General features: G+C 41.4%; 1 protein-coding gene across 1 annotated transcript in view; it reads right to left on the reverse strand.

Annotated features, from left to right (window-relative positions):
* Positions 1-17328, reverse strand: part of LOC122790932 (coiled-coil-helix-coiled-coil-helix domain-containing protein 1-like) — an 81089-nt gene extending 63761 nt beyond the window's left edge. Inside the window, exon 1 of the mRNA XM_044058633.1 lies at positions 17099-17328. Coding sequence (XP_043914568.1) covers positions 17099-17231 — 133 coding nt within the window. The 5' untranslated portion in view covers positions 17232-17328. The remainder of the gene's footprint in view (positions 1-17098) is intronic.
* Positions 17329-22441: the final 5113 nt, after the last annotated feature.

Raw genomic sequence — 22441 nt, forward strand, 5'->3', positions numbered from 1 at the left:
TTAATAATAGCTCCCAACTTGCAATCATCTGCGAACTTTGTCAGCTAGAGTCCCTTCGTGTTGGCCTGGATTTCAGAGAAGTGGATACCAAACAGGAGAGGACCCAGGACTGAACCCTGTGGGACTCCACTTGTGACTGGTCGGCAGTCTGACTTGGAGTCAGCTACTTTCACACTGTGGGTTCTGTGAGCCAATTTGGAACCCACCTGGTGATACAGGGGTTGACTCCTAGCTTAGTAAGTTTTTCTAGGATTCCTGAGTGGGGAATGATATCAAAGGCCTTGGCCAGATCAAGGTAGGCTGTATGAACCACCTTACCTTCATCCACAGTTCTAGTGACCGACTCAAAGAAGTCGACCAAGTGAGCAGGCATGACCTACCCTTCACAAAACCAAACTGTGTAGGATCCAGAGCTTTCCATAGCTTTGCATATCAGACTAGTCAGGCTAATGGGGTGACAGTTCCCGGGGTCTGTAGTCACTCCTCCTTTGTGGAGAGGGATAACTGTAGCAGTGCGCCATTCGTTAGGGAAAAAGCCTGAGGTGAGGCTGTGACTGAACAGGGCACACAGGTGAGGTGCCAGTTCATTCTGTAGTTATGTAGAACACAGCCAGGGATACTGTCAGGTCCCACAGAAGCTGTATTCTTGGCCTTTGACAGTGCTGTTTTAACCTGTGCAGCAGCAGCACTGGGTGCCTGGCAATCTACTGGTATTGTGATTGGTCCTTTGTTGGGGGGGGGGGGGTAAAGTTAGCACTGAATCTGTACGCCAGTATATTTGCAATATCTGTTGGCTCAGTATAGGAGGTACCATTGTGCAGTAGCTCAGAGCAAATCTGGTTATTGCCATGGAGATTCTTTACATAACTACAGAAGGCCTTGTGGTTGTCTTTACTAACTGCTGCAATTCTGTTTTCATAGCTAGCTTTAGAGGATTTGATGAGGGAACTCAACCTTTTGTTGAGGCTGATAAGGGAGTTTTTTCAGTGTTGGGACTTCACCTTATTTCGCATCAGTTTCCTCCTTCTGTTGTACAGTTTGTTTATGGCAGGAGACCACCAGATTGGCTTCTTGTTTTTTTTTTTTTTTTTTTTTTTTGAGGAGAGTGTCTTACTTCTATTGGGTATGGTGAGATCAATGCCTTTGTGTACATGTTCATGCAGTGCATTGGTGTATGATATGGCGGTCCTGCAACTATTCTCCATTTGCATGGGTGCCGTGAAGTTAGCCACCTCTGTTTTTAGGAGCGCAAAGTTAGCTTTGGAAGACTTTTTCATGGTGGTTACCTTTGTTGGAGGGTGGGGGGGATGTGGAGTTCCAAGAGGATTAGCTTGTGATCGGATCTAACCAGGGAGGAGTGGACTACTGGTGTAGAGCAACGGTCACCCAAGTTAGTAATGACCAGGTCAAGGATGTTGCTACCTCTAGTGGGGGTTAAGAATGAGCTGGTGTCTGAACACCTGTGAGGCAGAACTCAGCAAGGATAAGACAAACTTGCTGTCACATTCCGGCACATCACAGATTAGCATAATTTGTCACAGGTGTTTGAGTTTTAAAAGCTGAAAAGGCCAAGGTAGCAGACTTGTACACCTCCTTGCCATACCTATCCATGGCCCTGTTATCCTTCTCAGTGGGCAAAACATTGGAGGTGGAAAGCAGTTTTGTGGGCATGTCTGCAGAGAGAGAAATGGATCAAAAAATAGATTTTGAGAAAGAAATTTTTGTTCATCAGGGACTTTCTAAAAACTGTCAGATTTCTTAGGAGTAGGGGGCATCTAAAACAGTCTGCAGAACTGGGGGGAAAGCAGAAGGCTTAGGAGCATCTATCTGAAGAAAGCACAGCATCTCCGCTGGGCAAATATTTCACAACATTCCCCACTTAGTGTTGCATCACTTTTATAAGCCAAGGATTCTTCATAGTATTGGTCCTCCTCTGGGGAAGGATCCCTCCATATTTTCTAGACAGTTAAAAAAAGAAAGAACCCAGAAATACTGAAGAGGTTTTTTACAGATACAAAAGCTTTAAAAACACCCACAGGTAAGGTCTTATTCTTTTTAAAGATTCCTCACTAAATGAGAGGGAGAAGAATGCATTGTTTATTTTATTTACCTTTGTTGACCAGGTTAGATCCAGTGGGCTAGTACTCTTTTCCATAGGTGCTGTGGGATCTTTTACATCCACCTGAGCTACCACTACCTCAAGTAGATAGAGCTTAAGTTTAACATCTCATCTGAAGGATGGCGCACTTAGGAGTGCAGCATCACCCTTATGCTTCATTGCAGTGTCAGCAATTTACCTACCAAGTGTGACAATTGTATCCACAGTCTTCTTCACCAAAGGTGAGTGTACTATGTACTGCACCACTGATACTGCTTACTTTTCTATCTTTTCTTTGAAGGCACATCTGCCTGTACAAACCTGGGTGGGTCAAAGTCCTGACAACCTTTAAAGGAAACTTTTTTCCTCTCAGACAAGAATGAGGGAGGTCTTCCAGTCCTTTGGAAATAACCAGCCTAGATTCCTCCTTTTAGTCTGCGACAGACATCTGATCAGCCTCAGTGGATGTACGAATGTCCTGCCCCATAGCATGTTCCAAGAGGATTGCAATAAAAATGGGCATAAGAACCAGATGATCCAATGTCTCTGCATGGGAGATGTCCGGTAAGGACTGGACAGATGGAACCTCAGATTTAAGTTTTAGACTTCTTTGGCAGCGGCTAGAAGTCAGGCCAGAAGACTTAGCAGACACTCAGTCCCATGCAAGAAGCCCGAGTAGTTGCCTTTCCAAGTAAATGGTTAGGGAAGAAAGGCTACTACAAAGGGTTTTGGGTATGAAAAGATTGACAGATCATACACTCCCTATGACTGTATTTGGTACCAAGTCAAGAACACTTGTCATGGCTGTCTTCATGTGGTATCTGCCTCTCACATTTTCATTGTCTGTATGCCATGTTCAAAAACTACATCTAACCGTAAGAAAGTAAGGATCCTCAATGGGTACTTATCTGCTCAAATGGGGCACAAAACATATGACCCAGGCTGAAGACGAAGCACAATTCTGCTTTCGGACTGGCAGTGAAGACATTCGGAGGCAATTATCAGTACATCCTTTATGTACCTTCTGCTTTTAAGCTTAGGTCATATCCCCAATATGCATCTCAGAGTGCCCCAGCCTTGGTATACTGGCCAGAAGTACAGACATCCTTGGCAGGATATCCCACTAGTAAAGAATACTGCAAAGGTGATCTTGGAAGGACATCAAGGTAAATTCTCATCCTTTTGCTGGCCCTTAAGAATTACAAAACTGGTATACAGCACCTTCATAACTGAAACACTGTCATCTCAAGACAGTCAATGCAATGTATGGTCTATTCTGAATTCACCATAAGTGATCCAATATGAGAAACCCTTCACATAATCTCTGATGGCTCTTTGGTTCAACTCTACAAACCCCGACACAGAAACCGGGCTTCACCCCCCCCACCCCCACCACACACACACACGACTTGAGCCTACATATTTCCTTTTGGACACTGACTTGTTTGGTGGGAGACTTACTGCCTTGCTTTGACACTTCAACAGCTCGCTCTCTCTCTCTCTCTCAACAGCAACGAATACATGCTTTTACAGATGTTTAGATTCAGAATTAAATATATATTTCTGTAGGACAGCCTGCAGTCTTAAACCTTTTCCTCATTCAAAACCTGCAAGAGAGTACATGTCACTGTTCTAATGAAAGATTACCAGACTTTTTTTTTTTTTACCACAAATAATCCTAACAATAACAATTGTGATATCCTTAAATGGCCTAATATCCTCACACTTTCCATAAACTGAAAAGTGCCCAATTTCCACCCAAAGTCTACTAGCATATGATCTGGCTTAAACAGTAGACACTAGATTTTAAGAACCTAAAGAAAGGACAGAACGACACTACTATTTCGCCAAAAATTAACATCCAGTTTTGCAGGGTAAGCTAGCCAACTACTACCCTAACCCGTACTGACAAGGCTCACAGATAAACCTATTAAACATGGTACCAGTATCCATGTATCAGATGCATACTATTAGTAATCACTATGCAGGCTTTGGCACTCAGGCACTAAAGCTATGTCTAATCATAAATACCCAAGGGTCAGAAAACTGAAAAACAAAGTAAATTAAACTATATTACAGAAGCTATTAACTACTACTGTTTAGCCATTAACTTTAAGTAGAAGATGTCTTGAGGAGTGGAGAAAGTGTTTTGGTACCGATTTTTAAGAATAAGGGTGATGTGCAGAGCTGTAGTAACTACAGAGGGATAAAACTGATCAGTCACAGCATGACGTTAAGGAAGAGAATAGTGGAAGCTAGGTTAAGAAGGGAAGTGATGATTAGTGATCAGTAGTATGGTTTCATGCCAGAAAGAGCACTACAGATGCGACATTTGCTCTGAGAGAGTGTTGATGAAGAAGTACAGAAATGGCCAGAAGGAGTTGCTTTGTGTCTTTGTGGACTTAGAGAAAGCATATCACAGGGTGCCTAGAAAGGAGTTGTGGTATTGTATGAGGAAGTCTGGAGTGGCAGAAAGGAGTTGTGGTACTGTATGAGGAAGTCTGGAGTGGCAGAGAAGTATCCAAGAGTGGTACAGGACATGTACAAGGGTAGCGTGACATTAGTGAGGTCTGCAGTGGGAGTGACTGATGCGTTTAAGTAGGAGGTAGGATTACATCAAGGATCAGCTCTGAATCCTTTCTTATTTGCAATGGTGATGGACAAGTTGACAGATAAGATCAGACAGGAGGCCCCATGGACTATGTTTGCAGAGGATATTGTGATCTGTAGTGACAGTAGGGACCAGGTTGAGGAGACCCTGGAGAGGTGGAGATATGCTCTAGACAGGAGAGGGATGTAGGTCAGCAGGACTAAGACAGAATATGTGTGTGTGAATGAGAAGGATGATAGAGGAATGGTGAGGATGCAGGGTGTAGAGCTGACAAATGTGGAAGTGTTTAAATACTTGGGATCAACAGTTCAGAGTAATGGAGAGTGTGGAAAAGAGGTGAAGAAGAGAGTACAGGCAGGGTGGAGAAGACTGTCAGGAGTGATTTGTGACAGACTGGTACCAGTCAAGACCGAAAGGGAAGGTCTACAAGAGGGTTGCGAGACCAGGTATGTTACTTGGGTTAGAGACGGTAGCACTGATAAAAAGGCAAGAGTCAGAGTTGGACGTGGCAGAGTTAAAGGTGTTAAGATTTGCACTGGGTGTGAGGAGGATGGACAGGATTAGAATGAGCATATTAGAGAGTCACCTCAGGTTGGACAGTTTGGAGACAAAGCCAGAGAGGCGAGATTGTGCTGGTTTGGACATGTGCTGAGGAGGGATGCTGGGTATATTGGACAAAGGATGCTCAGGATGGAGCTGCCAGGTAACATGAAAAGAGGAAGGCCTAAGATAATGTTTATGGATGGGGTGAGAGCAGACATGCAGGTGGTTGGTGTGACAGAGCTAGATGCAGAGAACAGGAAGAAATTGAAACAGATGATCCACTGTGGGGACCCCTAATGGGAACAGAAGAAAGAAAAAGAAGAAAAATGACAGAAGCTATTAACTGGAAAAGTCTTAATATGATGTACTTGAGATTTTATTTATTTTACATTTGTTGACCGGGCTGGTCCAACTGGATATATGTCCATTTTCAGCAGAGGCCCGGGGAGAAAAGCTCCACATGCAAGCATTTGTAATATCAGGTAAAACATTAAACATGGTTATAATATACATGTCAAAAATCATTAGATATTAAAAGGCAGAAGTTGAGAAAATAGAAAGTGTATTTTGTTAAGAGTTTCTTAAAGCTAGAGAAAGTAAAAAAGAAAAAAAAATTGCTAGTACCTAGATACCTGAGGAAAGGTAGTTATTTACAGCAGAAAGGTTGAGAGTACCTAGATACCCAAGGTAATCTAGTCAGGGTTGCTACAGGGGCAGAGCCAGTGGGTTTTGAGGTGTGTTTTGAGTTGGGATTTGAAGCAGGGAAGAGAGGAGATTGCTGTGAGATTGTGAGGAAGAGGAGTATTCCAGGTTTTTCCTACTGTGTTGGAGAACAAGGATTTGCCAGCTGAGTTATTGGGTTTACTAGTCGATATAAGTAGTCTGTCGGAGGAGCGAAGGCTTTTAAGATTGCAGTATGGAGTGATAAGTGAAGTGAGAATGGGTGTGTTTATGGGTTTGTAAAGGATTTTGTGGGCTAAGGAGATCTGGTGAAATAGAATTTGGTTTTGCAGCTCTAGCCATCGTAGTTGCCTTAAGTTTTGGCAGTGGTGAATTCTAAAAGTAGAATTAGTGGCAAATCTGGCAATATTGCTGTAGGCAGCAGACAGTTTGCTGAGGTTAGCTTTGGCCACTGAAGTGTAGATGGGAGAGGCGTACAGGAGAGTGGAGATAAGATGGGTCTGGGCAATGGAAGTTCTGGCATGTGGAGTAAGGAATGGTTTAATTCTATAGAGGGAGCCTAGTTTTCTGTTAACTAATTTTATAGTATTGCTGATGTGTGTGTCAAAGGTCAGATTGTTGTCTATTTCAACTCCGAGGAGTTTGGTAGTTGGATCGGGTGATATGTTCGTGCCATTACTTGATGCGAGACAGAAATTCAATGGAGAGGATTTTCGGGTTGGTGAGAAGAGTAATAATTTGTTTTTTTGGGGGTTCAAAATTAAGCATAGTTTGAGGAACCAAATTTCTATGGTTTCAAAAGACTTTTGGGTGAGAGTGCGCAGTACAGAGGGGGATGAGGCAGAACAGATTAAAGTGGAATCATCTGCAGATTTTTTTTGCAAAGCATGGCATACTGGACAGCAGTACTTCTGTAGAGTAATTCAGAATTAATTGAAAGGAAATATCCACTTCTGGAGCCAATATACTACAACCCAGAAAATATTTATTTTTAAAAACACAAAAAATAAATGATATCCACAATAGTCAAGCGCTTTCGTCAGATAACTTCTTCAGAACAAAATTCCATGGTCTCATCTCATTTTATACTTGTTGGTAATGACTCTGATTAACAATTAATTAACATTTAAAGTGGCACTGTAAAATACATGTTGTTATATACACATATAAAACAAAGGTATTATTTAAAAACAACTATAAATATTAAAACTGAACCGGAGTTCAGGTTTAATACTGATGGCATCATTGATACCTGGAAATTCTGTGGCATTCAACTTAAGTTGCCACCTAGTTTCTGCCCTTAATAATTTATTCATCCAATCCCCTCTCCAAAAATCCATATTAACTACTTCTAAAATATTTAGCAAACCTAAAACAATGGGAAGGGTTACAGTTAACATGTTTAAAAAGGGCATTCTTTTCATCTTTTTTTGTAATGCTGTAACAGTGTTCATAAATCCTACGGTTTAACCTCCTTTCCATCTTCCCTATATAAAAACATTCACATGCCTTACATAAAGCTAAATAGACAACACCTGTTGTTATACATGAACCCGGGGCCAAAAAAACTTCAATTTCATATGGACTCAATCTAACCTTAGGGGTTTCTAAAATGTAACTACAGTAGTCACAAGCCCCACATTTGCTAGTTCCATTCTTTTTGTGTTTCTTTTTTAGGTATTGGTTTTCTAAAATATTTTTCAAATTGTTGTTAACTCTATAGGTAAACAAGGGTTCTAAACCAACAGCTGCCCATAAATCCTTATTTCCCTTCAACATGGCCCAATTGTTTTTAATAATCCTTTTGACTTCACTAGAGGTTTCACCGTAGGTTAAAAACCATAGCTTGGGAAAAGTCCTTAGGTTCATTTTGATCTTTAACTGTAACTTCCTCAGTAGCTCCTTGTAGGTTTGTATCTAACATTCCATTCACTCAAAACTTGGTCTCTAATCCTAGTTAAAAAGTCCAAGGGGTAACCCCTACCAAGGAACATATCCACAACTTACCTTGTTTCCTCTTCTGACTACCCTAACCATCTGCCCCTTTACTATATTCCTTTTAGTATAGGGAGGGTGGTTACTAGAAAATTCCAGGTAGTCATTAGAAAAGGTAAGTTTTCTAAATACCCTAGATTGGAAGCTGTTACTAACAGAGTCCTTGATCAACTTAACATCCAAAAAGTTAATCTGCCTGTTATTACCAGTACCAGTGAATTTAAAGTATTCACATATTCCGTTAATATACTCAAGGAATAGATCAAAGGTCCTCTCATCTTTCCAGAAAATAAATAAATCTAAAAACCTAAGATACAAACACCAATCGTTCTTATAACGTGTATTGGTATTCCCATTGATACATTACAAGGTTTGCAAAAATAGGGGCACAACTGCTGCCCATAGCTACACCTTTTACTTGTCTGTAAAATTCCCCCCCAAAAGTAAAGTTGTTTTTCAAAACAATCTCCATCAATTCTAAAATAAAATTAATCATGTCACCACTTAAATTGGTTTTACTCACTAATACTTCGTTAAAAAAGTCCAAACCAATGTCATGTGGGATGGAGGTGAAAAGGTCAACCACATCAACAGTGGAAAAGCTAACCTCGTTACTAAAAAAATTCCTCTAACTTTTCTTAAAAAATCCCATGAATCAATGAGAATATGTTCAATGGGGGCCATAGCTTTTCTCACCATCCGGTCAATAAAAATACCTAAAGGATAGGTAATACTGTTGTGACCAGAAATAATAAGCCTAAAAAATTATCCTTGTTTCCCATCTTTCCTGACCTAGAGTAGTCCAAATACAGGCTTTGCTGTATTCTGGACTTTTGGAAAGTTCCTGTGTTGCCCATTTCCTTTCTTGGATAAAGGGAGGCTTCTTTGTTCACCAGTGGCAGTGGGGAGCTTAGAGCAGCCTATCTATCCTTGGAGGAGTGTTCCCAGCACAAGAATCTGGTAGTCTATTGGCCGTTTTGGGCCAATTTCTAGCTCTTTCAAGTCCCCCTGTATAAAACCCGCTTTGGCGCGATTTTGCGCACAGCGCAGCATCGGACAGCTCCGCTTAATTGGGTTTAAACCATTCTCGGCTCCACAAAGTCTGCTCTTCACTTTTTTCCCTTAGAACTGATCTAGTTCTCATAATAAACACTCTATTCCTACTCTAAAGCCTGGCACTTGCTCACTAAAGCAATTATATGAGTCAGCACTAAAAAATGAAAAGCACTACACCCTCACAAACTCCCCTTGAGTACCTTGTTCCCCATTGGCCCTTTTTTCAATTATAAAAGGAATTCCCAATACTATTCTAGCATGTCCAATGGTCAATTGTCAATCTCCTCTCTGGTCCAGCTGGTGAATCTGGGAATCTTGAGGCAATGTTACAACTGCCTCATGTACACAGACCACCCTCTCCTCCTCCCAACAAATTCCAACACATGTGAGAGATGCAACCATATAGCCAAACTGGAGGCTAAGCTCTCTCAACTCAGTACTGGCGTAACCAGTCAGGAGGAGAAGGAAACCACACTCACTACAATTCCAGTCTCACATAGACCTACCATGACAGCAAACCAAACACATAAACACACAAAAACATACTCAGAGGCTCTAAATAAAAATCTGCCTAAGCAGCAGAGACCTCCAAAGCAGACACCCAAGCAACCGCTACCCCAAAACACGTGCAACACATAGCTCACAAAGCCAGTGTGCCGAACAGTCACAGCCCTTAAGGCTAAACAACACACCTGATACACTTGTAATAGGTGACTATAGTCCGGCACACTGACGTCCCGTTCACCAGGCTGAACAAGGAGAAGGTCACGGTGAGCTGCCTGTCGGGTGCAAGGATCCGCCACATAACACAAGCACTCAGGTCACTCCAAGGCAAGTACAAATATGACTCAGTCACTGTCCATGCTGGTGTGAATGACCCAAGACGTACCTCTCTGGACTACATGCAGAGAGACATAGAGGAGCTCTCTGAGCATGTAGCCCAGGCCGGTATGACCCTGACCTTGAGTAGCATCTTACCCTCACCAAGAATGATGCCACAATATGAAGACAAGATGATCAATTTCAACAATTGGCTTAAGTATTGGTGTCATACAAAGGGGATCCAATGCCTGTCAGCCTGGGATGACATGCTTGACAAGCCACGATGCTTCGCTAAGGACGGCTTGCACCTGTCACCCCTGGGCTATTGGCAAAGGCTCTTGCCACCCCCATAGTGCCTTTTTTAGGCAAGGCTCAAAAGACAAACCCACCTCCAAAGGTATCACAAGGGATAAGAAACTAAGAGTAATGCTACTCAACGCCAGAAGTCTAAGCCTCAAGATGCACGCACTCGAAACTCTCCTCAGCATGGAGAGCATCGATATCTGTGCAGTAACAGAAACCTGGTTCAAGGCTCCCGAGAGCACCCCAGCACTACCAGGTTATACCTCATACCATGCTTTTCAGCCCCAAAACTTGGACCGAACCACAAAAGGAGGGGGAGTATCAATATTCGTCAAAGACACCCACACCTCCAGGTTGGTGGCACAGCACGAAGCATCAGAGACTATCCATGTGCAACTAACAGTGGGTAAAACTATCTTCCAGTTTAAAACCTGCTACAGACCACCCTCCCAAACCCAGGAACCCCACTCGGCCTTCCTGAGAACACTGGAAAATATGAAGGTCTCTCCAAACACCATTACATTGGGCGACTTCAAACTACCCAAACAGACTGGGAGCATTACTCTAGCTCCAACACCCTAGCCCAAAGGTTCCTACAATTTATAAACTCAAATGCTATGGGACAATTTGTTACCACTCCCACAAGAGGGGAAAACATACTGGACCTGATCATCACCAACATGGGGACTCTATGCTCCAGACCAGAAGTGTATCCCTCACTGGTAAGATCAGACCATAAACTAATCTCACTGGATATTCACATCCCAACCCCACCCCCTGCCCAGAAAACCACAGTGAAAAACTTCTCCAAAGCAAATTTCACACTCCTCAAAACCGAGGTGGAATCCTTCAAAGCCCATGGGCCTGTGAAAAATACGGCCCAGACCACAGAATCCTTTATAAACACATTCTATGAACACCTTCAGGAATGCATGGATCATGCAATCCCAAATAAAACCAAGACCCAATCCTCCAAAGGCAGGCATCCTGTCTGGTGGACCCCAGCCATAAACAAACTATACAATAGAAGGAGGAAGCTACTACATGATAGAGCAAAATCCCAAAAAGGGAAGGCATCTCTGATCAGTATTAGCAAAAAACTACAGGCACTCATAAAATCGTGCAAGGCCAGCTTCGAGAGAAAAATTGCACAGGACACTAAGGATAATCACAAGGCTTTCTTTAGTTATGTTAGGAACTTGGGTGGGAATTCCCAGATATGCTCAGAATTAGTCCAAAATGACAAAAAAATACACCGAACCCACAGACATTGCCAACATCCTAGCTGACAGGTTCAGCGCAAACCCCCCCCCCCACCAAAAGGGCAAATATCTATCCCAGCAGAGTGCTGCCCCCCTGACATCTCAAATGCTCAGGTAAGAGCCGCCCTCTCCAAAGCAAAAAAAAAAAAAACAGCATCAATGGGACCAGACGGTCTCCCAGGCTGCGTCCTACATGAACTCCAAGAAGAGCTAAACCCAAACATAAAACTACTGTTCAATCTCAGCCTTACTACAGGATATGTACCCAAAGAGTGGCGTACAGCAAGAGTGGTCCCTCTCCACAAAGGTGGTGCCTCAACGGATACTGGAAACTTATCGCCCCATAAGCCTGACTAGCTTGGTCTGCAAAGCTATGGAAAGGATCATCATGGACCTCATAAATAAAGATATTGGGGACCTACAGACACTGGATCCTACCCAGTTCGGCTTTAAGGGCAGATCCTGCCTCTTAAACCTGGTTGATTTCTTTGAAACAGTCACCAAGGCCATTGACGAGGGGAAGGTGGTCCACACAGCCTACCTGGACCTCGCAAAAGCCTTTGATACAATACCCCACTCGGGCATTATAGACAAGCTCACCAGCTTAAATATAAACCCCTATGTTACTAGATGGGTTGCAAACTGGCTCAAGGACAGAACCCACATGGTTAGAACGGCTGGAGCCATGTCAGACTCCAAACCAGTTACAAGTGGCGTCCCACAAGGCTCAGTCCTGGGACCCCTCTTGTTCGGTATATATTTCTCGGAGGTACAGGCCAACACAGAAGGAATGTGGCTGACCAAGTTCGCAGATGACTGCAAACTAGGCGCCATAATCAACTCTTCAGCTGACACAAGCATCCTACAAAAGGGCCTCATAGAAACAGACAACTGGTGCCAGAGCCATGGCCTCAAGCTAAACGCCAAAAAGGGTGTATAGTCATCCCCTTTGGCAAAAACAAAGTGCCCACAAATTACCACATAGGTGGTAATCCATTAAGTACGGAAGAAGTAATTAGGGACCTGGGGACCCAAGTTGACAGCAATCTCTCATTTGAAAACCACGTGGCCAAAGTGGTTAGAAAAACATTTTATATAGCCCACCTAATCATGAAGGGATTCACATCTAGATCAGGGGAGGTCATCGTGCCTCTTTACTCATCCCTCATCAGGCCCATAATTGAGTACAATGCCCCTTTTGGGATGTACCTTACCAGACACCTGCAGCAACTGGAAAGACCCCAAATGTACCTCACCAAGAGGATCAAAGGGCTCAAACAGATGCCATATGCTGCCCAGTTAAAGAAACTCCAGCTCTACTCAGTGGCATACCGCCTGCTCAGAGGCGATCTGTGCCTAACGTATAAAGCCATGTCCAACCCGGAATTAATGGATATTCTGCACCTCAGAAAATCCAAATCCCATCGAGCTACGCACTTGAGAGACTTGAACCTCAGCACTGAAATAAATAGGACATGCTGGAGGGACAGATTCATAACCCAGAGGCTCCCTTCACTCTGGAATAAAATCCCAGTCCAGGTTAGGCAGAGTCCCTCACTGACTCTCTTCAAGAGGAATCTTGATGAGTGGATGGGAGATTGTAGGCTTACCCCGGGTATCACTTGTGTGTCACTGTTAGACAGAGGCACAGTATACTAACCTCGAAAAAGGGCAAAGCAAAATTCATTTAAAATGGGTGGCAAAAGCCAAACACACTCTGGCTAGGCTTATAAATGCCCTAGGGCAGATAGCCTAGTATGAACCTATGAACCTATAAGGGGGATCATTTGTATCCTTATGAGTTTTCGGGATTCCAAAAGCAATGGGTATAACAGGTTGTTCCACATGAAGAAAATTATAAACCTCTTCGTTAATAACCCCTTGATAAAGGGAGTCTTCCAATACAAGTTTAATTTTCCTATAACAAAGATGAATTTCATTCCTAGATGCCACTTCTTATTTAGATGCATCATTTAACATACATGTTATTTTATTATTATAATCTTCTGTATATGTGATAACCATACCCCCAACCCTTATCTGGCTTCATAAACCTAGTGTTCGGGTCATCTCTTAATTCATAAAGTAGCCTTTTTTCAGCCAAGGAAATGATACTGATACCATCAGTATTAAACCTGAACTCAGGTTCAGAGCTACAAAGCTGTAACATACTAGTTTTAGTTTTAATATTTATAGTTGTTTTTAAATAATACCTTTGTTTTATATGTGTATATAACAATGTGTATTTTACAGTGCCACTTTAAATGTTAATTAATCAGAGTCATTACCAACAAGTATAAAATGAGATGAGACCATGGAATTTTGTTCTGAAGAAGTCATCTGACGAAAGCGCTTGACTATTGTGGATTATCTTTGTGGATATCATTTATTTTTTTGTGTTTTTAAAAATAAATATTTTCTGGGTTGTAGTATATTGGCTCCAGAAGTGGATATTTCCTTTCAATTGTGTTCCTCTTCCACTTTTACACCTTTTTTTGGTAATTCAGAATTAATACTACATCCTTATCCTGTATGTCAGATTCACTTCAAACATACATGCATATATAAATGTGAGTGATATATAGATATCTATCGATAATAGTCTCCTACTAACACCTGCTTACTCACCTTATCATCTTACTATAGGTTCTCAACCTCTCCACTATCGGAACACTTTCTACGTGTTTTTCTTTAGTATTTCTGCTTATAGTCCCCCACCCCCCCCCTCTATTTTCTGTTCCTACTCTAGTGACACCCTGCGTATTAGTCAATATACAAATACTGAATCTGTGCGCATTATCATTGCTCTTGTCATCTCCGGCTATTACATGTCAACATATTTTAACTTGTGTAAAAATATAACTTCCAAAGTGTATGGAACAGTCTTTAATATTTGTCTCAATACTACTTGCAAAACAATGCTTAAAATATTTAATGGTATTGTGGTTCACTGTAAATAATGTACTTTATGTGGAGTTTCTCTACAGGCCTCCTCTGAAAATGAGACTTGTTCACAGTTGGACTTTCCTGGTAAGCAAACAATAAACAAAACAAAATAAAACAATACACATCTAGCTCCATCTAGTTATCTGGCTATACACATCTTTATATAGACCTACTTACACATCTCTATAGACTGATATCTATACACATTTCTACAGATCTAGACAATCTTCCTAAATTGGTTCATAGATAAGTACTACGTGGCGATCATGGAGAACACTGGACCACACCAGTGTTGCTTCCTAGTTCTGAGAGCATTACGGCAGTAGTGTAACATCTAAGAGCTGCTGCATATCATCTCAGCCACAGCTCTCAACTTCTTTGCTCAATAAACAAAGGCAAAGCTAAAAATAAGGTGTAGAAAACTCATTGTTAGTCATACCCCGCAAGTGACCTCATTATAAGGAACGTTCCTCATTTGGTGTCTTAAAGTCTATGTTCCTCACTGCTCTACATTTCAAGAGCATATTAAGCATTCAGTGTTCATAGGTAGGTACTAGGCTATCGGCCCAAGGGCCTACGTAAGCCTAGCCAACAAGCTTCCCTAGCTTGCGCCACCCAAGAAAGTTATTTTCCTGTGCCACTATCAAGCAGAGACACAGAAGTGATCCTCGGGGGTGTATTTCCTATTTCCCATCCACTCATCAAGATTTTTCTTGAAGAGTGCTAATGAAGAACTTTGCTTGACATAGATGGGTAGCCTGTTCCAGAGTATGGGAAGTCTCTGGGACAGGAATCTATCCCTCCAGCATGTCCTGTTTATTGTGGTGACAAGGTTTAGGTCCCTAGAGCGTGTAGCTCGGAGGGATTGGGATTTCTTTAGGTGTAGCATGTCCAACAGCTCTGGGTTTGACATAGCTTTATATGTTAGGCAGAGATCACCTCGAAGTAGGCGATATGCTATGGAGTAAAGCTGGAGTTTTTTTGAGGCTGTCAGTGAAGGGCATTTGTTTCAGGCCAGTAATCCTCTTTGTGAGGTACTTCTGTGGCCTTTCCAGCTGCTGCAGATGTCTTGTGAGGTACATTCCAAAAGGGGCGGTGTATTCTATTATGGGTCTAAGGAGTGTCGAGTAGAGGGGAACAATGACCTCTTTTTTCCTGGATGAGAACCCTTTTATGATGAGCAGGAGTGGCCTTAGATCAACTGGTGCCCTGGGCAGAAGGGCTCCACGGTGCCCCCACCACACCACCAGGTGCCCCCATCCTGGTCTACCTACACCAAATAAATACTGGAAAAGTGCCTCTACTAGAGTGGCGCCCTAGGCGGCCACCTAGTTGGCCTATGCCCAAGGCCGGCTATGATGATGAGGTGTGCCACACAGAAGGACTTCCTGACTACTGTGGTGATGCGACTATCAAAGGAGAGACTACCGTCCACCTGGGTCCCAAGGTCTCATCATGCATTCGGTGTTAAGTAGATTGCTGCCTTTGATATTTTTTCTAATTAAATGTCAAATGCCTAGAAATATGCTCAATTATTAAAAGCCTTTTATTTTTATCATACTAAGTGGCAGAAACAGTTTCAGTTTACAACGGAGAACACTAGACTTTGCTTGTCCAGATCACCCCGTATTATGGGTTTGCATTTATTACGGTCCGTATTCTCCACTGTTGCCTACTAGGCAAGCTGCCCTTGCGGCCGGGCCATTTAAAGTCTAGCCAATTTCCCTTTTTTGTGCTTGAATTCACCTACACCATTTGGTCAGTGACTGGCCTTGCCCATTCAAGAAGAGGATTATAAGCAGAAATAATAAATAAAAACGTAAGTATAGAATACTCCTAAACGAGAATAACTGGGATCACCCCATAGGTAATATGAGGAACATTTAGGAGCAACCTCTGTCCATTAAGTACAGGGGGCAGTTCTGGGGTAAAAAAATATGTCTTGGATATCAGATTCACTTCAGGCACGCAAATGTAAACGCGTGTGATATACAGACATACTATCTATCTATCTTTATCATAAATAATGCCACCCAGTAGGTCATAAATAATGCCACCCAGTAGGATTACATCCTATTCTACCATTAAGAAGGTGATACGTGAGATTTTACAAAAACTCACAGAAGTGAGTAGGTTAACATTTTAATTACTGACACTTCCTAACAAATCTTCAGTTTATAAACAACTCATGAAAAACGCTGTGTTTATGATTCGTTGCCAGCGTCCCTATAGGCTTGGTTACCTGCGATGTGGGCAGGGTATGCTACTGGGCATGAAGGTGTATTAAAAGTACACAATAACCAAACATCTGTCCAATTACATCTATAGCACTAACATAAGGAATTCATAAAGAAATTAAAATTATAACAACTCCAGTCGCAGATAATTCTGAAAACCATCTGGCTAAATGACTGTCATATTTAGCCGGCGCTTAGACTGGAAAGTACACCAACTGAAACCATATTTTAAATTAGTCAGAACATCAAAGTACCAACTAGAACACAACCTTGTAAACTATAACTAATATAATGCAGAAAGATCTGTAAACACCATACTTTAAAATACATACTTGAGCGCTCCCAGCAATGCTATAAGTACACCGTTTCATCCCCATAACTTGTTATAAACGGATTTCAGCCAAACCATTCACCTCTTACTAAAAAGATATGCTGTTGGCACTGTCACTTATAACTTACTATAAAAAAATGTGTGCCCTGCAACTTCAACCATTTCATCATAGGAAACAGCATACCTGTTCAAGAGCAACATTCACGTCCTTACCTCCTAGATGTTCTTTACGGTTTGCCACTTTATTCGCTAAAACCAAAGGTAAATGGGGCCTTACTACAACCCTTCCATTGTCGCTTTTCAAAAGAAGGGCAACCTGAGCACGAAGGTTGCCCGTTGCCGCCATAGCAATACTATAAACAATCCAAAACTCACAAGCCAAGAAAACTCAGTCGCTTCGTAACATCAATCCTCCAATCAGATCCGGCCTTCATACATACAATTTTTGCTTTGGCCGCAAAATAACGTACGCTGTCGTAAACAATTAAGGAACACTGCACAACAAGATTGCGGCTTTGTTCTGTTACTTTTACAATAGCAGACAACTGGCCTGGAACTGCTGCTTTACCACTTCTGTTGAAATGCCCAGATTCAAGGATAGCTACATGCACGAAATCACTTCATCATTGATGACAGTGATATCATTCTTGCAATCCTTTGGGATTCTACCTCAGGAGAAGAACTGCCTTAAGTGTGGCTGCAAGGCTTCCCTTGCAGCTCACAAATCTACCTTTCTGTGGAAATGTCGAGCAAAGAAATGCAGGCGTAAAAGTGGACTGCTGACTGGAACATTTTTTAAGAAAAGTAGATTGCCTCTACAATCACTTGTGAGGCTACTGTACTGTTGGCTTAGAAAGTTCCCTGTCCGAATGGCTGCAGACCACCTTGGGGTTTCTGCTAAATCTGTTGTGGATTGGTATCAGTTTATAAGAAACGTCTGCAGTTGGAAACTTCTCCAGGACCCTATGTTACTGGGGGGTCCTGGAAGGGAAGTACAAATTGATGAAAGCCTTCAAATACGTGCCAAGTATAACCGTGGGAGAAAACTGGCAAAACAGGACAGGTGGGTCTTTGGAATCTATGACTTCTCAGAGAAAAAAGGTTACCTTACCTTTGTGGATAGACGAGATGCAGCCACATTATTACCAATTATCCAACGACATGTTTTGCCAGGAACAACAATTATTTCGGATCAGTGGGCAGCTTACCAGGGCATTGAAGACATATTAGGGATGCATTACAAGTACCTTTCAGTGAATCACAGGAGAAATTTTGTGGACACACTGTCAGGTGCACATACCAATGCTGTGGAAAGGATGTGGTCAATTTGTAAGAGACAGTTTAAGGCCATGAACAGAACAATGTTGATGCCCAGTTATTTAGACGAGTACATGTGGCGAAGCAAATACGGAAAAGATTTTGATGATTTATTTATCAACTTACTTGCTCACATCAGAGAATACCAAGAAGCTCAGTGCAGGGAGGGTGGTGAGTCCAGAAATGAAGAAGATTCAGATCTGGGACTTGAAAGTCATATGGACCCCCTGGACACTGGATCAGACAAGGAAAATTAGCTTCTTTGACTGTTGTTATTCTTTTGTTGGAGTGTATGCAAAAGCTTAATGTTATACAATTATTGTAATATGCTATTCATCTGATAGTATTGGTTCTGTTCCTTTGTGCTTTCTGAATTTTTTACTTCTTGGGGAAATGGGTCTGGTTGTGTTATGTATTACAAGAGATATTAAATAGAGATCACTAAAGAAATGGTTCTCCATTGCCTCATCTTTGCTCATTTCTGGTGAATGACTTGCTGCTTCAGGTAAGGAAACTGATAATAACTCAGTGAGTGCACAGTGAAAGTTTGATTTGTAATTAATGTAAGGGAGTGCTGACTTACACTTTCATGTGTTTTGAGTACACAGTTACAGTTTTCGATATTAGTTAATGAGGGGAATGCAGAGTCACAGTATTATTCCTGTATTCTGCACTACATCACTGAGTTCTCAGTAGCAGTTGCATGCATTTTTGAATAATGACTTGATGCGGCTGGATCATGTAAATAACAAGAATGCAAGTTTTGCTAAATTGCCACACACATGTCTAGCTCCAAAGTGTAATCTGTTTCATTTTTTTTTAAACTTCTTTTGCAATGACTGGCTGAAATGCTCCTACTCTGCGCAACCTGTTTGTAGTTGCAAACTGTACTGTGTTATTACTGGATTGTAATGGCTGTAAGCCATAAAAATGATTCCTCTGTAGTGTCTAATATTACATAAGAAAGTGCACAACTAAAGTTCTGTATTCGGTCATTAAGGGAGTGCAGTAATTTAACTGTTTAGTGACTTTTTTTTAGTGAATTTCTTTGAATTTTCAGTGACTAAACATGTCCGCAGTATGTGCTTGCTGATCCCAGTGAATATTTGTGTGAATGAAAAACACAGGAAATGTTTATTCATGACTGTACTGTAAGGTCATCCTGCTGATGGGTGTTGGATGGGGTTTGGGTGGGGCTTGCTACTATGCATCTGGTGGGTTAAGACATTACACTACTCTTAAAAAGTGGATGCCGATGTTTTACAACGGTACCCCCGGCCATTTTGCACAGGAATGGGCATGGGCAGATTGATTGACATGCCTAATTGCTGTGATGTAGCATGCTAATGATGCATGATTGACCTGCCTTGCAAATTTGCCTGTGACATCATGGATATTCATTGTCTAATGCAGTTTACTCTCTTCCTCATAGTAGTACGATCTCGGAGTTGGTATATTTCCATTTCTATTTATAATTTTCTATTTATGTATATGGGGGGCAGGCCCCCCTGAAAAAGTGCAGGGGAAAAAAAAGTAATATTTGTGAGCACAGTATCAGCTCGCCAGAAAACCATGTGTTTGCAAACAGTATGTGTAGGATATCTGCACGTTTTGTCAAAACAGATTACAAAAAGTTTGTAAATTTAAAAGAAAGTAAAACAAAGCCCTAAACTTCTCCTTTGATTTTAAAGTTTATTCTCCTACAACCATAAACTACAGGGAGAAAATCCTTCATGTGTTGGATATTCACAGACAGCACAGGTACTCCCATTACATGATAAAAAAAATTTCTTTCACTACATTCCTACTCTACATTCATTCCACTTCATCCTAGCTCTCAGCTCCACTATATATTTTCTCTTTTTCCTCTGAATTCTCTAGCTTATCCCACATCTGCACTTGTAAGATCCTTTCCTCCTCAACTCCTGCTATCAGCTCTTACTTATTTACTCTCCATTAATGTACATTCCTTTAAACTCTCACTATTTCTAGTCCGTAAATCTTAGATCCTTAGTATACTGAGAATGTGTATTATTTCATACTATAAACTAGGTAAAAGCAACAAACTTACTTTTAATTACCTCAGTTAAATCTGTATATAAGTTACAAACTGTTGTGGATTTTTATTACAAACTATGTATAACGAAAAACTGATGTCTTATACTGTAAAACTGTACATTGTGTTGTAAAACTGGATTAGGAGCTTTTCTCCCCAGGCCTCCATTGAAAATGGGCTCATTTCTGGCCCAATGGACTATCCTGGTAAACAAACAGCAAATAAATAAATAAATAAAATTTCAGGCAGACAGAGAAGCTGTTAGTGGCTTTCAGCACAGGAAAATAAGGTAAAGTGTTTTCAAAGTAAACTGTTTGCAGAATGCCAGTGAGTCGTATTTTGTTTCATTACGAGGAACATGGGAGACAATACAGGAACACATTTAGAGCACACTTCCCCAGGCAACCTCTGTCTGCTGCTTTTTCATCATGCCTTGGCTCGGAAGTATTTCTGAGGCAGCAGTGTGAACCTCCATCCATCTAGTCATTCATTCTCTAAACATTACAAACCAGATCGTCAATCCAGGAACTGAGTAGGATTTGGTCACAATCTTACAAATGCTCCTCTAGAGAAACGGATGTGACAGCTATCAGTTTATCTTGCTTATTCCTGATATAGGTGTGGGGAGTTGCTCCATGTCAAAAATCCTACTGCAGCCGTGATCTGTATGAAGGCCACAGTAGAGTGGTATGAGAACACCATAAAAGTAGATGTTCATGTAAGATGACTGAAGTGCTAGCTCCCTCCCACTTCCTGTGTGTCCTGCAGGTTGGGGGTGAGTGTCAAAAGTAGATATGCAGGGAAAAAGAAAGTAGTATTTTGAGCTACAGTATCAGCTTGCCAGAAAACCATGCGTTTGCAAACAGTATGTTAGGCTATCTGCATGTTTTGGCAATTATACAGTCTATTAAAATCCACAAAACTCCAAAATAAAGCATTAGACACCACAATGTAAACTAAACATGTGGATTCAAAGCTATTTATTTCACATGCCAAATACAAGGGATGGTATTCTAGCTCACAAATGGGTGGCTTAAGAAAGTAAAACAAAGCACTAAACTTCTCCTTTGATTTTGAAGGTTTAGAAGAAGAGTACTACGAGTTGTAATTTTATAAGGTTGAGTGTTATGACTATTGTTATCCCTGGTAACATTTTAACAGTACTTGTTTCCATTTAGAGTGATACAAAAGAATAGTTGCTTGCCTGTATTAGATACCTTGCCAACTACTGTATTTCCAGATCTGCTTTACAGTTCTGCTTAGAATTACATTTGGAAGTAGTCTTTCCTAATGAAACACCGTATCTTGAATTTTGGTTAGAAACTGCGGTGAATGCTGCTTTCATGCTGCTACCATCAAGTCTTGTTTAAGTAACCTTTAACTAGTATGCAAAACCTACAAATTTAACATAAACAAGTGTAAGAACCATGTAGTTAGAGATACTATTGAGAATGACCGTTCTCCTTTAGTGAACTCTGCATATTTCATTGCGATGACCGTTCTTCATTTTAAGTGACAAGAATGCTTTTGGTTTTGTCCCTGTTAGTAGGAAAAAAAACATAACATTTTCCCCTTTGAATATTTACCGCATGCCGGAAATACCGGATGAGAATATTTATGCGGATTACTGAACTGTCTTTGTGTTTATTCAAGTATAGTGAAAAAAAAAGTCTATGTGCAGACTGGACGGGGTATGGGCGGACCTTGTTACTGCTGATCGGGGGCGGGGGTATACTGATGTAAAACATTGCCAAGAGGATCATAACCTAATGCCAACATGTGATCGAATAATTTTAATAATATTTTCGGTTTTGTATTAGAGCGTTTAGTTCTGCGCAGATGTGGGCATGTTGCTAGTGATTGACATGGGAAATGGGCTTGGAAGCAGTCGCTGACAGGAATGGTAATTTGCATGTGAATTTATGCATGTATTCCTGTAACCTGTTTAATGTTCACGCACGACACCAACTTCAACCCTGTAAAGCAGCCTTTATTAAATAAGCCAGTTCCATGTTACTAAGGCTATCAAATGCAAACTTAGCCGCAAAATAATTATTACTTTTTCTCTTTGCTTTTGCAGGGGGCAAGCCCCCCTGCACCCCCACGCTACTTCAATATACCAACTCTGGCACTACTTTGAGGAAGAAGGTACACAAAGACTAACCTTCATACCTCTTAGCTGT

Source organism: Protopterus annectens, chromosome 16.part0 (genome assembly GCF_019279795.1).
Source record: "Protopterus annectens isolate FY-2018-M chromosome 16.part0, PAN1.0, whole genome shotgun sequence".
Lineage (NCBI taxonomy): Eukaryota > Metazoa > Chordata > Ceratodontiformes > Protopteridae > Protopterus > Protopterus annectens.